The sequence below is a fragment of the Hylobates moloch genome, unplaced genomic scaffold, assembly GCF_009828535.3.
Source record: "Hylobates moloch isolate HMO894 unplaced genomic scaffold, HMol_V3 SCAFFOLD_20, whole genome shotgun sequence".
Taxonomy (NCBI): domain Eukaryota; kingdom Metazoa; phylum Chordata; class Mammalia; order Primates; family Hylobatidae; genus Hylobates; species Hylobates moloch.
Genome location: NW_026652295.1, coordinates 43,950,366 through 43,963,557, shown reverse-complemented (window position 1 = coordinate 43,963,557; position 13,192 = coordinate 43,950,366). Strand labels below are relative to the sequence as shown.

Genomic DNA, 13,192 nt, shown 5'->3' with positions numbered 1-13,192 from the left:
AAGAATTAAATCGCACCACCCACGAGGGATCAGGAGTTTACAAAACACTTTCCCCGTGGTTGGCTGCAAACGCAGTGCGGAGGGTGGTCTCTTCGCCTCCATTGCCTGTCCGTTGTCCTCCCTGTGCCAGAGGGGTATATATTACCTTTTTCCTTCTGCTAAATGCCAACACACAAACTCCTGGAAATGATCCATCAGCAATTCGGAGAAAGGATCTCCCACGTAAAGCAGGAGGATCCTGAGTTTCAACTTCCTGTCTCCATTCACACAGTACCTTCCAAAAGGAGGCAGACTGGCTCCCTGGAAGCCATAAAGCATAACGGTCAAGAACCAAGATTCCAGACCTGGGAACTCTGCCACTTCCTCGTTATATAATCCTGGGCATTTTATCCAATCTCTATAAAAACTCATTCTCTGTTTTAGTAAAATGGGGAAATAAATGAGATAATCCATGTGAAATGTAAGCTTGCCACATAGCAAGCCTCCAAAAACTTCACGTATTTTTATCCAGGTTCAACTCAAATCACACTTACCTATGAAACCATACTCTGGGAGGTTGTTAAATGTCCTCCAAGGCATTTTCTCCTGATTGGCCGGTTCCCACCAGCCTTCTGCGTCCTGCCTATGTCTTCTCTGAGTCCATCCACCTTTGCTAGGCTCATTCCCTCTAAAAGAGCTGCTCCAACTTGAGAGATGCCTCCCAAAAGATTGTGGAGCTCATCGTGGGGATATCTCAATTACTGCCTTAGTTACCCGAATCTTGCTGTCCTGTTCTTTGCCAGCCAAGTTACCTCCCCTCGGTCTGTTTTCATCATCTAAAAATCAAGAATAACCATTTCTACTTTGCAGGATTGTTATAAGGTTTAAAAATTAAGTATTTGTAAAATGCCAGGCACATACCAGGCACTCAAATCAGGCTTAATGTTCCTATTCATATTATTATTATTCAAGATCCAAGTTAGCATATGCCTAAGTTAAACAGAAAAAGAAGAGAGAAAAAGCAAAAGCAAAAACATTTTTTTCTTTTCTTCAAGCTGAGATGCAAGTTGGCAATCAGCTGGGGTCTGGAAAGGGAGCTGGCCAGCCACCCAGCATGCTGCTGCTTCCCAGGAAGATCCTGCTTTAAAGCTGAAGCCCCACTGGGCAGGGTCCAGCGACGCTTGGCACATGACTGGCACCACCACACAAATACAGAAGACTGTCTGGTTGCAAATGCATTTACAGATTTGGATTAAAAATAAAGTCCCCGGATGGACCCACCAAGCTTATATTTTAGAAGGATTTCTTTCTCTCTCTCTCTGGAAATGTTCTGGACTCCTGAAAATAGAGGTTTATTATGGAAATGCTGACAGACCCTTAAATAGAGCACTGTATTTGCAACACTGTAATTATGCCTCCATTGAAAAGCTCCAAAGAAAACATGATTTCCTTGTGCAAATAAATCATGCATGGCTTTAAAGGCCCAGATTTGGGTCATTTGAACTATAAGGAACCATCGTCTTCCATACGTAAATGAATTATAAATAACAATGGCTTTAAAAAAGGCCCACTACTATGGCATTTGTAAAACTGGACCCACATCTCACTATTGTCTTATTGCATGAGTAGGCACCAGATTAGCCTTATTACAGCATTGATTTGATTGGCCTAGAAATTGTCCTTGAATAAATAAGACATTCATAACTTCTTCCATTTATGTCCCGCACAGAACTTTCTCCCACGCTCTCTTTCTTTCTGTCTTCCACTCTAACATATTTGCTCTGTGTGCCATTCCTCAGCAAGACGATCTGAGGTTAGACCCTGCAAATAACCACTTCAACGTGATGCAGTAGCTCAGATGTGTCCAGGGGCTACAGATCTGTTTGCACCCACCATGGAAGGTGCCACATGCACTCCTCTATGCTCTTGACACATCTCATGGAGGGTGTGGGGCCACAATACTTTAGAACTGTATCTTGACAGGCACTGCATGTTTGACATACAGCATGTGTCTGCAGCCTTGGCAAAATGTGCTCCAGATTTCATAGCCACTGCCCCGAGCATTGGATAAGGGGCCATTATGTGAATCTGCAGCAGCTCCAAGCAGTAATCAGAGAAGCAGACCACGGTCCTGGAGGACAGGCTTTATTCTCCCATCCAGATTGTGGTTTGCTTATTTTCAAACAGTTATTGATACTTCCAAATTGCAGTCACTAAATGACAGGTTTCATTTAGATGATCATCAAAAACGAAACTAGCAGAGTTGAAGCTATAATTCTTTTTTTCTTAATAGCAAAAGAAAATCTGCATTATAACTATATAGAGCTACATGTGGTTATAAATATTTGATTATACCTACAAAAAATAAGTGTTATATGACATTTGTTTTTTTCAACAACAAAACTGTAGCTGGATTTTTTTCATACATATAATTTTCATATTTGGGGATAAGTAAACTCCTAAGAGGCCTTTTGAATTACAAATGAGAGATTAAATTAGGTTCCTTCTGATTTTCTTATCAAGTCTACTTTATTACATTCTAATTAGTTGAAATTGGGTAACAGAGAGTTGCCTGAATCTGCATGTAACACATATAAACCCAGACGCCCTGTGGCCCAGGCTTGGTGAAGTGCTATGTTAAAAGCAATTCAACAGAAAAGATAGGTAAATATAATTGAAAGCTATCTAAATCCTTTCTTTTTCTTTTTAGAAAACACCAAATCAGGGGAGGACATATGTTTCATATAATAAAATAGTTTTAAAACTCTTGTTATGGGCTGAATTGTGTCCCCCTAAAATCCATTTGTTGAAGCCCTAATCCCTAATGTGACTGTATTTAGAAATAGGACCTTTAAAGAGGTAATCAAGGTTAAATGAGGTCATTAGGGTCATTAGAGAGGTGGTCCTAATCCAATATGACTGTAGTCCTTGTAAGAAGTGACATCAGGTTAGCATGCATGAAGAGTAAAGGCCATGTTGGGAGACAGCCATCTGCAAGCCAAGGAGAGAGGCCTCAGGAGAAAGCAATCCTCCTGACATCTTGATCTTGGACTTCCAGCCTCCAGAAGTGTGAGAACGTAAGTTTCTGCTGTTTAAGCTACCTGCTTTGCAGCATTTTGTTATGACAATCCCAGCAGACTAATCCACCCCTCTTTAGATATTTTTCATGGTTATTCTCTTGCACCTATCAGTGGCTCCCCCTAAAAATCTATTTATTCCTTCCCTCTCTATGGCTCTCACACTCTCCTGAAAGCCCACTTCATGCCTGCTTTCATTTTTCTCTCCCTACTCCCCTCTTTGGCTCAGCTCTTTATTATGTGTGTCGACTGGGCCTCTCTAGTAATTTGAGATATTTTTCTTCCTCTTTTCTTCTTTTCATCTTACCTTAACCAATATAAGAGACACTGAAAAATTAAAGGCCTTCCTCCAAAGGGAAGGTGGGGAGAGAGACTATAAGTATGTATTACAACCTGTTGTCCTTATTACACACTTCAAAATTATAATACAGAAGCAACCGGGACAAGAAAGAAACGGATGAAGGTTCAGAAAGACAGAGATACAAAGCCAGGTGCAGTGGCTCACACCTGTAATCCCAGCACTTGGGAGGCTGAGGCGGGGAGGGGGTCACTTGAGGCCAGGAGCTTGAGACCAGCCTGACCAACATGGTGAAACCCCATTTCTACCAAAAAATAGAAAAATTAGCCAAGTGTGGTGGTGCATGCCTGTAATCAGCTACTTGGGAGGCTGAGGCAGGAGAATCACTGAACTCAGGAGGTGGAGATTGCAGTGAGCCAAGATGGTGCCACTGCACTCCTGGGCAACAGAATAAGACTCCATCTCAAAAAAAAGGACAGAGATACAAACAGCAGCACTGCTGACATGATGCCAGAAGTGGAGTAGGAAAGGCCAATTCTCTAGTTATTTAAAAAAAAAAAAAAGGAATCTAAATGTTTGACTACAGTCATGCATTGCTTAAGAGGATAAGTTCTGAGAAATGTGTCCTTAGGCAATTTTGTCATTGTGTGAACATCGCAGAATATACTTACACAATCTACATGGGCAAGCCTACTATACACCTAAGCTATATGGTATAACCTATGTTCCCAGGCTACAGACCTGTGCAGCATGTTACCGTACTGAATACTGTAGGCAATTACAACACAATGGTAAGCACTTGTGCATCTAAACAAATCTAAGCATAGAAAAGGCACAGTAAAAATATAGTATAATAGAGAAAAAAATAGTACACTTGTATGGAGCAGCTCTATTATAATCTTAGGGAACCACCATTGTATATGTGGTCCACTGCTGATGGTAATTCATAACAATGCATGTCTGTAGCATGTTTGCCACCATGAAAAGTTGGCTAAAAGCTTTGACATCCTGTCCACCTGGTCAGAAATGAATGTGAAGGTAAACAAGAAATGGTGTGTTCATTTCTCAGCAGGCTCTCCTCTAGGGGAAAGCAGACAGCTAAGTAAACCTCATTTGGCCTAAAAGAAGAGAAAGGAGGGAGAAAGAGGGAAACCGGAAATCCTCCACAGAACAAGTACAATTTTATAAGCATCAGTAGAAGGTCTGATTTTTGTTTTGGAATGGGCTTGTTTATAGTTGACAAGCAAAATATTTAGAAATGTAATGGGAAGAAAAGGTCACCAACAACTCCAACAAATTCTACTATTAGTCAGCAAAATGCCACCAGTCTGGATTCAGGCATCTGTGTACAATTATAACAGCATTCACAATGCACTGTTCACCTTCAAAGCCCTTTCCCCAGCATTAATGAATGAATTCTCACAACAGCCTTGTCAGGGAGGTGTGATTATATCTGTGTGGGAGAGAGAGGCTGGGGTGGCCCAAAGAGATTCTCCTTTCCCTAAGCCTAAGAGAGATACATCCTGGAGATGCAAATTCTTGGCACTCTCTGGTCAGCTAGGGCCCTCCCAGGTCTCCAAGGACTGTAGATCTCCTGGTTTCCCCTGAGTGCAGGAGCCATCCAGAGAGGAGGCCACCAGCTTTACTGCTGCAAATCACTAAGAAGTGAAAGACACACCTCCTTCTCTCAGGGGTGATGAAAGCTCATTTCTGTATCCAAACAGGCATCTCTCCTCCAACCATTAGTTTTCCGAGCTCTCTTGCAACATATTCTGGCTTTGTCCTGGGCTGACTTAGCTTAACTGTAACTAAAATTCTCAGAATTCTCTTCCTTGTATAGTTCTAAGTTAGGGTTGGCTACAAGAGACTTTAGAGTGGGATCTGGGAGGTGAAAGTGAAGTAGCCTCCATTATGCTGGGAAGGAGGTATGGGGCTCCAAGCATCTTTTTAGCTTAAATTGCTGCTACTGGTCCACTGCCCATCTGTTGGAAGACAGCAGAGCTTGGCCTGTGGCTCTTTCAGATCCTACAAGATTTCTTCCTTCAGCTCCTCTGGGTCCTGAACCAGGCATGTGCTCAGTTCTATGAAGGACACCTGCTTCTGCAAACCAACTGCTTTGTCAAGGTGGTGAGTGCTATGGTCTGAATGTTGGTGTCTCCTGACAAATTCATAGGTTGAAATTTAATCTTTGATGTGATAGTGGAAAGAGGAGAGGCCTATGGGGGAGTGCTTATGTCCTCACAAATATAATTAGTGACCTTATTTAAAAGATTAAAGGGAGCACATGAGAACACAACTAGAAGGCACTATCCTTGAAGCAGAACACAAGCCCTCACCAGACACCAAACCTATGGTGCCTTGATCTGGAGTGTCCCAGCCTCCAGAACTGAAAGAAATACATTTCTATTGTTTATAAATTACCCAACATAAGACGTTTTGTTAGAGCAGCTTAAATGGACTAAGGCAATGAGTGACATACGTGGGTTCCAGTTTGTCTTCAAGGCTTCGTGCTGGTGCATTCCAGTTTATCCTTGGCCATTCCCACTTCATTTCCAACCTTTTCTTTCCAATTGATGATCCTACGGACCTGCAATGGCCGCAGGCCCATCACCAGATGAGGCAACAGCCTTCCATAGACTTCCTCACCAGCTTCCACAACTGTGTAAAACATAATCCCTATAGAAAAGCCCTCATTCACCTTGTCCCTCATAGTGGTTCAGCTTCCTTGATCAAACTCTAACTGACACAGGGCATTTGATTACTTATGTGATCACAGGATCTCCAAACAGAATGGGTCCCCAACCAGGAGTCTACCCCCTGGAAGCCTACAGGGCATGTAAAATGGCATCCGTGGTTTCAGTGAGCCCCTCAGTTTCCCCCATTTCTCTCCTGTAGATCTGCTTGGTCTCATTTCCTGTGAACTAGGACTTAGCAGACCTGTGAATCTGAATTCTAACCCAACAGCACATGTCCAGTCCTCTCTTATCCCTCCTGCTCACCTCCATCCCACTGGTGAGGGCAAATGAAGAAGCAAAGACTGGACGAACAAAGTGCACCCAGCCTGTCCCCTTACGGGTCAAGTGTTTATTTAATGAGGAGCTGCCTAAAAGGTGTTCCATTCATGTAAGTTTCAGTCTCAAGTGTGAGGCTAGTTTGGGGATTTAGTGACTTCAGTAAGAAATCTGAACATTTTCCAAGAAAGGCCAAATATGGAAGAAAGAGGAGAATAGTTCAGTATAACCTACCCAAGGAGCCACCGTTTATCCAAGCAGAGTGCACCCATGTTGCCTCAAGTTCACACCACACAGGAGAGTCAGCAGGAGTGTTGGGGATGGATGGATGGATGGATGGATGCTGTGCTGGACATCTGCAAACAAGCCCTAAGATCCAGACTCTGCCATTTCCCAGCTCTTCTCTATATTCAAAGAAGGATGACCTCTATAAACTACCAAGGTTCCCCACTGCTTCCTGCTTGGTTTGGACAATGAGAAACATGGGCAGGATATTTGAGAATGGGCAGAAAATAGAAGCCAGGTTTTCACACCTCTCCCCTAATAGGGGCTGAGACTTCTTTATCCAGGACACTACCAGTTGGATTCCCCCCAGAACCAGCTTTCAGCAGGTAGCTCAGGCTCTTGGCTCAGGTAATGCCTTTGTTCCTCCAACCCTAGGGAAAATAGGAGTTTTCAGCAATTGCTAATCCTGAGGTTGCCTTGCCTTACCCTGGTTGCTCTTTCAACTCTTCTAAAAACCTTTGTAACTAATTTCCCATGTTAAGTTTCCTCTATTAAATTATTCTGCATGGGTTTTGTTTTTTCTGGAGAGACACTGGCTGATACATATGCTTTCAACTCTAGGGATTAGAATTTGCCAAAACTGATGCCCTTCCAAGATTTTTAAGTTCCCTAGGCTAGCATCATTTTTTTCCATTGCTTGTAGACAACAATACACAAAGTGTTGCCGAAGAGGAAAATTGAACAGTAACTCTGCACCAAGTCTTTGTGTGGAGGGCGGGGGTAGAAGACAAGGAAAATTGACTCAGGTTTTCCCCCTAACTCAATAAAAGTAGGTATATACTAGAGGGGTTTCTCATGTCATAGTAATGGGTTTCTGCTTATCCTTTCCACACTGTCTTACCCAAACTTCGCTTCTTTCATATATTCACCAGCATATATTGAGCATCTGCTAGGCCCTAGGGATATGAAATGGACAAAATACTACTGACCTCAAGGAACTTCTAGTCTAGTGGACAAGTGTGATCATGTGCATGTCCTTTCTAGGATCAGCCCTTGCCATTAGAACGTGTAGTACTGACGTAGAATTATCCAGTCCAATCAAAACAGCCAGATAAGTTCCTCACAGACCAGAACCTTTCCAGAAACTTCAGTAGAGGTATTCACAAACAAAAGCGCATCCCTTCAAAGTCATCCTCACAGCAATCCTTATCACTAGGGTCCTTCATATAAGAAGGCAGCAACATGCACTCCCACAAAGGAGACCATATTCTCCCTCTTCAAGTTCAGATCCCAGTCTCTTCCAGATTTGGACATTCTGATCATTGATATCATTGCCATGAGTGCTCTGACCACATATTAGTCCAATCTACTAAATCTTCAAGGGTTGTCTTGGCCTACATGTTCGGAAGATCTCTTTATCTTCCCTTTTCCTACTCCAAGCAAGACACTGACCCTGCTACTCTTCAAGATTTCTTCAGATCATGCTTCCACCTCTTCCTTCTTAATCAGTTTTGTATCTTTCCTCAGCACTTGGTAGGTTCTGGCAAGTAGAAGGCATTCAGTGTTTGTTGAATGAGTGAATGTATAGATGCAAGGATGATGAATTTGGAATGAGAAGCAATCAATGATGTGTTAACTAAGGGTTGTCTACAAAGCACTGGTTTGGAAATCTTGCTTTAAGTGCAGTACCGTGCTCATCCGTGATCATCATTGGAGTCATATGCCAAAAATAAGACTTTCAAGGAATAATACTGAAGCCTCATCCCCAGGCACAGACCAGCACCCGTGTGTACAGAGGAAGGCTGGCTGTTATACCTGGACCTGCAAGAGTAGTTTTGTCCCAAGATTCAGCCAGTATTAGAAAATCAAGATTTCTAAGGAAATGTTTGAGCCATCCATTTCCCAGAGTCCCCCCACGAAGTTGGCTCGGTATGGATCCAATATTTTAAAATCCTCCACTGGCATTTCCAGTTGCAGAAAATGTGGATCATCACAAACTGCAGCAGACAGCTTCTTCATTTTCCTTTGCAGGAGTGGCCTGCAAACTCAACACCCACAGGCAAAGCCCTTTGCAGTGTCAGTTAGAGACCACAGGAGAGTGTCTGTTAGTGGCTGTAAGACTTTCCCTCTTCCCAGACTTCAAACCTTAGAATCTGGCTCATTAAAGATAGACAGTAGGCTCCCCTGAGCCCCAGACCTTTCCCCAGCCTACTAGAAATAACCAAGAAGCCAGAGGTGACTCAGCTCCTACTTAGACCCAGACTGACTTTTCTACCAGCCAGTGCTGTTGTTTCAAGGTCCAGTCTTGACGGGAGCCACCCACACCCCAACCTGTGAGTAGCTCTTCCCTAGGAAAAAAAAACAAAACAAAACATAAACCAATAGAAACCCTGAAGATTAGGTAGCAGATTTGCAATGACTTGGGCGCCATGTAGAATTAACACAGAATGCCTCATGCCATAAGATGAAATCACAGCACCCAAAGATGAGCCAAAGGATGGCCTCCACATCTCGCTGCATTACTGAGGCGAGTGGCAAAGGCCTGCCCACTCTCTGCCTTCTGGGCAGGAAGTCTTACATGGCTCTTGCATTCCATCCAAAAGACAAAAGACGGGGTGGATTTCTCTGAACCCTCGCCAGGTCACACTGAGGTGGGTGTTGGGTCTTTTGAAACTGTCAGAATGAGTATGCTTCTGATTATGGGGTTCCCAAGACTCTGAGCCAGCTTTTTTTTTGTAAGCACATACATTTTCTTTCTGGACCACAGCCACGTTGCTCTGACTATGTTAATCCCCACAAGTAGTCACAGTGCTTCCCAGGGCATCCAGGGAGTTGCTTGTTTTAGGGAAATCCTGTTAGTTTGAACTCTGTTCAAGAATGTGCCCAGTGTGCTTCAGCCCAGGAGCAAAGTGGATTTGGCCTGGAGAGTTAAAAGCACTTGGGTCCTTGGGGGTAGGGGACAGAAATGATCTGTGAGCCTGTAAGCCTGGAGGAAGAGTATGCAGATCCAAGGGTCAGTTAACTCAGCCCTGCAATGTTCTGACCTACAAACTTGAAGATTAACTGGCTACTGGAAGATTCTCTGCATGCCCCGATTAGTGAAGGGTCAGTATACGTTGATGTGATGAGGGCAATTGCGAAGCAGGATTGTTCTTGTCACTCCACCTCTTGTTTTAGGGCCTTCCTCTTCCAGTAGGTTCTCTGGGCTCTTGTCTGTCTAAAAGACCCACGACTTCTCAACACAGTGCCTTTGCTGGTAAGGAAATATGCTGCTATTTCCAGCGTTTACCTCTAATTTTCCCTACTCATCAAAGCTTGCCTGTCCTGTGTGTCTACACTGATAATAGGAGATGATAATTACTCCCTGTTAATGTGTTTTCCAGGATAATCCTTAAAAATAACTGGATCAGGCCACTTTCTATATGCTGGGAATTTAAAAGAGCCTCCTACATCCCCAAAACTCTCCACCTCTGACTCAAGGCCACTTCGAGGTTTACCATCAAGAGTGACTCATTTGGCCCAAAGTTTTTGTTGTATGTCACAAAGCAAATCGAAGAGGTAGTATAATCTAGAGGACAGAACATGAGACTGAGAATCAGGGGCCTCAGTCCTTGTACTGGTTCTATCATAGCTAGCTGTGTGATCTCAGGCAGTCACTTCACCTCTCTGGTCCTTAATGTGCCAGGCGTCCCCAAAGGTCAGAGCAATGGCAATTTACTGAATCAATCAAGTTACACAGCCCCAAAGACTGCCTGTAGAGAGTACTTCTAAATAGTCGATGATCAGATATGTTCCTGCCATAGACTAGCCTGTTCGCGAGTTGAGACCCTATGATCACTCATATGTGTGCACTCATCAGATTCCCTCCTGAGATTGGGTTTTATTTTGTCGGCAGAAGAAGAGAGAAAAAAAGAAAAAGGGAGGGAGGGACAGAGAGAGAAAATGAGCCAGAACATAAAAGGTGCCAGGCAGAAAAGGAAAAGAAAGCAGAAAGGGAAGGCAAAGGCAGTGGCGCTGAGGAGAAAATGGGACTCCTTGTGAAACATGCTTCCCTTTCTCACAACCCAGCTAAGATATACACAGCGCCCATGGCCCAGTAGCTAATCAAGCTAACGGAGAATGTTTCGAATTTAAATCCAGACTCTACCTATCATTCTAGGAAAGTTATCTAGCCTTTCTAGGCCTTGATTTCCTACTCTATAAAAGGAGGTTAATATTAGAACCTACCTTCAGTGGGTTACTTGGAGGACTAAAAGGAATAAAGCATGTTAAGCTCTCTCCTAATAACGCAGAACTTTTCCCCACTAAAGACTCACTCTATGTAGGCTATTTTTATTATTAGGGAGGAACACAGATTACCTGAACTCCAGGAGGTGTCTACAGGAGGAAGTATTCTTCAAACAGGAAGACAAGGATGGTGCAGGTTGCAAGGCTTCTGAAGTCACACCATGTAAAATGGGAAAATTAGCTCTGCTGAATGAGCTACACTAAGGAAATGCCTAAGGCCTCCTTATAAACCCAAATAATCCATAGACACCAAGCTATTAGTGCTCAGAGTGCATCCCTGGCCAAACGCCTGATCAAACATCATATTTTGTTGGTGCAAAAGTAATTGCAGTTTTTGCCATTAAAAGTAACGTCAAAAACCGCAATTACTTTTGCACCAACCTAATAGCATGGGACTGAACCTACATGTGTGATATGTTCCCTATGACGCATTTTAAAATTTGATGGTTCATCGCCAATGGTAATTTTTAGTTAAGAATGGATAGGCGGGGCATGGTGGCTCACGCCGGTAATCCCAGCACTTTGGGAGGCTGAGGTGGGTGCATCACTTGAGGTCAGGAGTTCGAGACCAGCCTGGCCAACATGGTGAAACCCCATCTCTACTAAAAATACAAAAATTAGCCAGGTGAAGTGTTGGGCACCTTCAATCCCAGCTACTGGGGAGGCTGAGGCAGGAGAATCGCTTGCACCTGGGAGGTGGAGGTTGCAGTGAGCCAGATGGCGCCACTGCACTCTAGCCTGAGCAACAGAGCAAGATTCCATCTCAAAAAAAGAAAGAAAGAAAGAAAAAAAAAAGAACAGATAGATCAAAGATCAAAGTTAAAATATCATCTAGAATAAGGTCAGCTGAAGCCTGAGGATACAGCTATGCTCAGAGGGAATTAATGAGGATGGAGGATGGGCTGAGTGGGTGGGTTTTCTTCTTAAGCCATAACTTGAGATTCTTATCACAATGATAATGATGGGGGCTCTCAGCTAGGGCAACTTACTAAACTACTAGGGCTTAAAGAAGTTTGTGTGAAAGAAAAATGATCTAACAAAACATGTTTTTTGAATTATTCCATAGAGTTCTTTTCTGAAGAACTAATTTTTAAAAATCCGAAGTCCTTACAATGGCTTCAATGTTCTATATGATCTAACCCCTTCTGCGACCTCATCTCCCGACACTCTTCCCCTGCTCCTCCTCAATCACTGCCAAGCTCACTCTCTCTTTAACTTGCCTTATCCTGTTTCCAGAAAGTTCTCCCCAGATATCCACATGGCTTGCCCTTTCACTTCATTTAGGTCTCTGTCCAAATGTCACCTCATCTGAGAACCCTTCCTAACCATACTATTCACAAGAAAACCCTAACAATCTTTTCCTCTTACCCTGTTTTATTTTCTTCATAGCACATAGTACCATCTGAAACTCTAATAATAGCACTTACATGCTAATAATGGCACTTTAGTACCACCTTACATCCTGATGCACTTAGTACCACATAGCACTTAGTACCACCTTACATGCTAATAATAGCACTTACTACCACCTTACGTGTTGATGCACTTAGTACCACATAGCATTTAGTACTGAGTGCTCATTGGGGACATTTTAAATTTTCTTATGTTCATCTTAGTATCCATATACTAAGTGCCTGGTACATGGTAGACACCCAAAAACTATTTCTTGAATTAATGAATGAATGAAATTGTTGAGTGGATGGATGAATGAATGAGTGGGGATGCAGTTAAGTGGCACAACCATTAAGATAATGTTGGCTCCAGAATGTGACTCTCTTGGAGAAAGCAGTGTGGTGGTAATCCTACATGTTTTGTTTTATGAAAGAAAGCATAAAATAGAAGATTTGCCCATGACTTTAATCCATTTTGTATTCTTATTTGGTTCTAAAAACATAAATCCCCCTTTCAATTCATTGCTTTGTGTAGAAGAGCCCTGGATCCAGTTGAGGAGAGCTGGATTCAATCCTGATTCAGTCATTTCCAGGTACATGATCTTGGATGAGACATATGACTGGCCTGAATCTGAATTTCCTCATTGGTAAAATGAAGCTAAAATAACTTCTTTCTCAAAGGCTGTTAAGAATTAAATGAGATGCTATATACAAAGGCCCTTGGAATTGTGAAATATGATGTAAATGGGGATGGTAGATGGTAACGCCTTCTTACAAAATATAGAAAGTGTTCTTTTGAAAAGTAGATACTTGATGAATTAGAAGGAAGTAGAGACTGCAGTCAGGACTATCTCTAGAGCATTATTTTTTGAAACTGTGGGACTTTACCTCTTAGTGGGTCATAAAATCTATTTGATTTAAAAC

At 42.8% G+C, this 13,192-nt stretch overlaps 1 protein-coding gene across 1 annotated transcript in view; it reads right to left on the bottom strand.

Moving 5' to 3' along the window:
- Positions 1 to 2,058, bottom strand: part of LOC116459802 (uncharacterized) — a 34,112-nt gene extending 32,054 nt beyond the window's left edge. Inside the window, exons 1-3 of the mRNA XM_058432250.1 lie at positions 1,983 to 2,058; positions 754 to 815; positions 171 to 300 (exon numbers count right to left, since the gene is read on the bottom strand). Of these exons, the coding sequence (XP_058288233.1) occupies positions 171 to 300; positions 754 to 815; positions 1,983 to 2,058 (268 nt within the window). The remainder of the gene's footprint in view (positions 1 to 170; positions 301 to 753; positions 816 to 1,982) is intronic.
- Between the last annotated feature and the right edge of the window lie 11,134 nt (positions 2,059 to 13,192).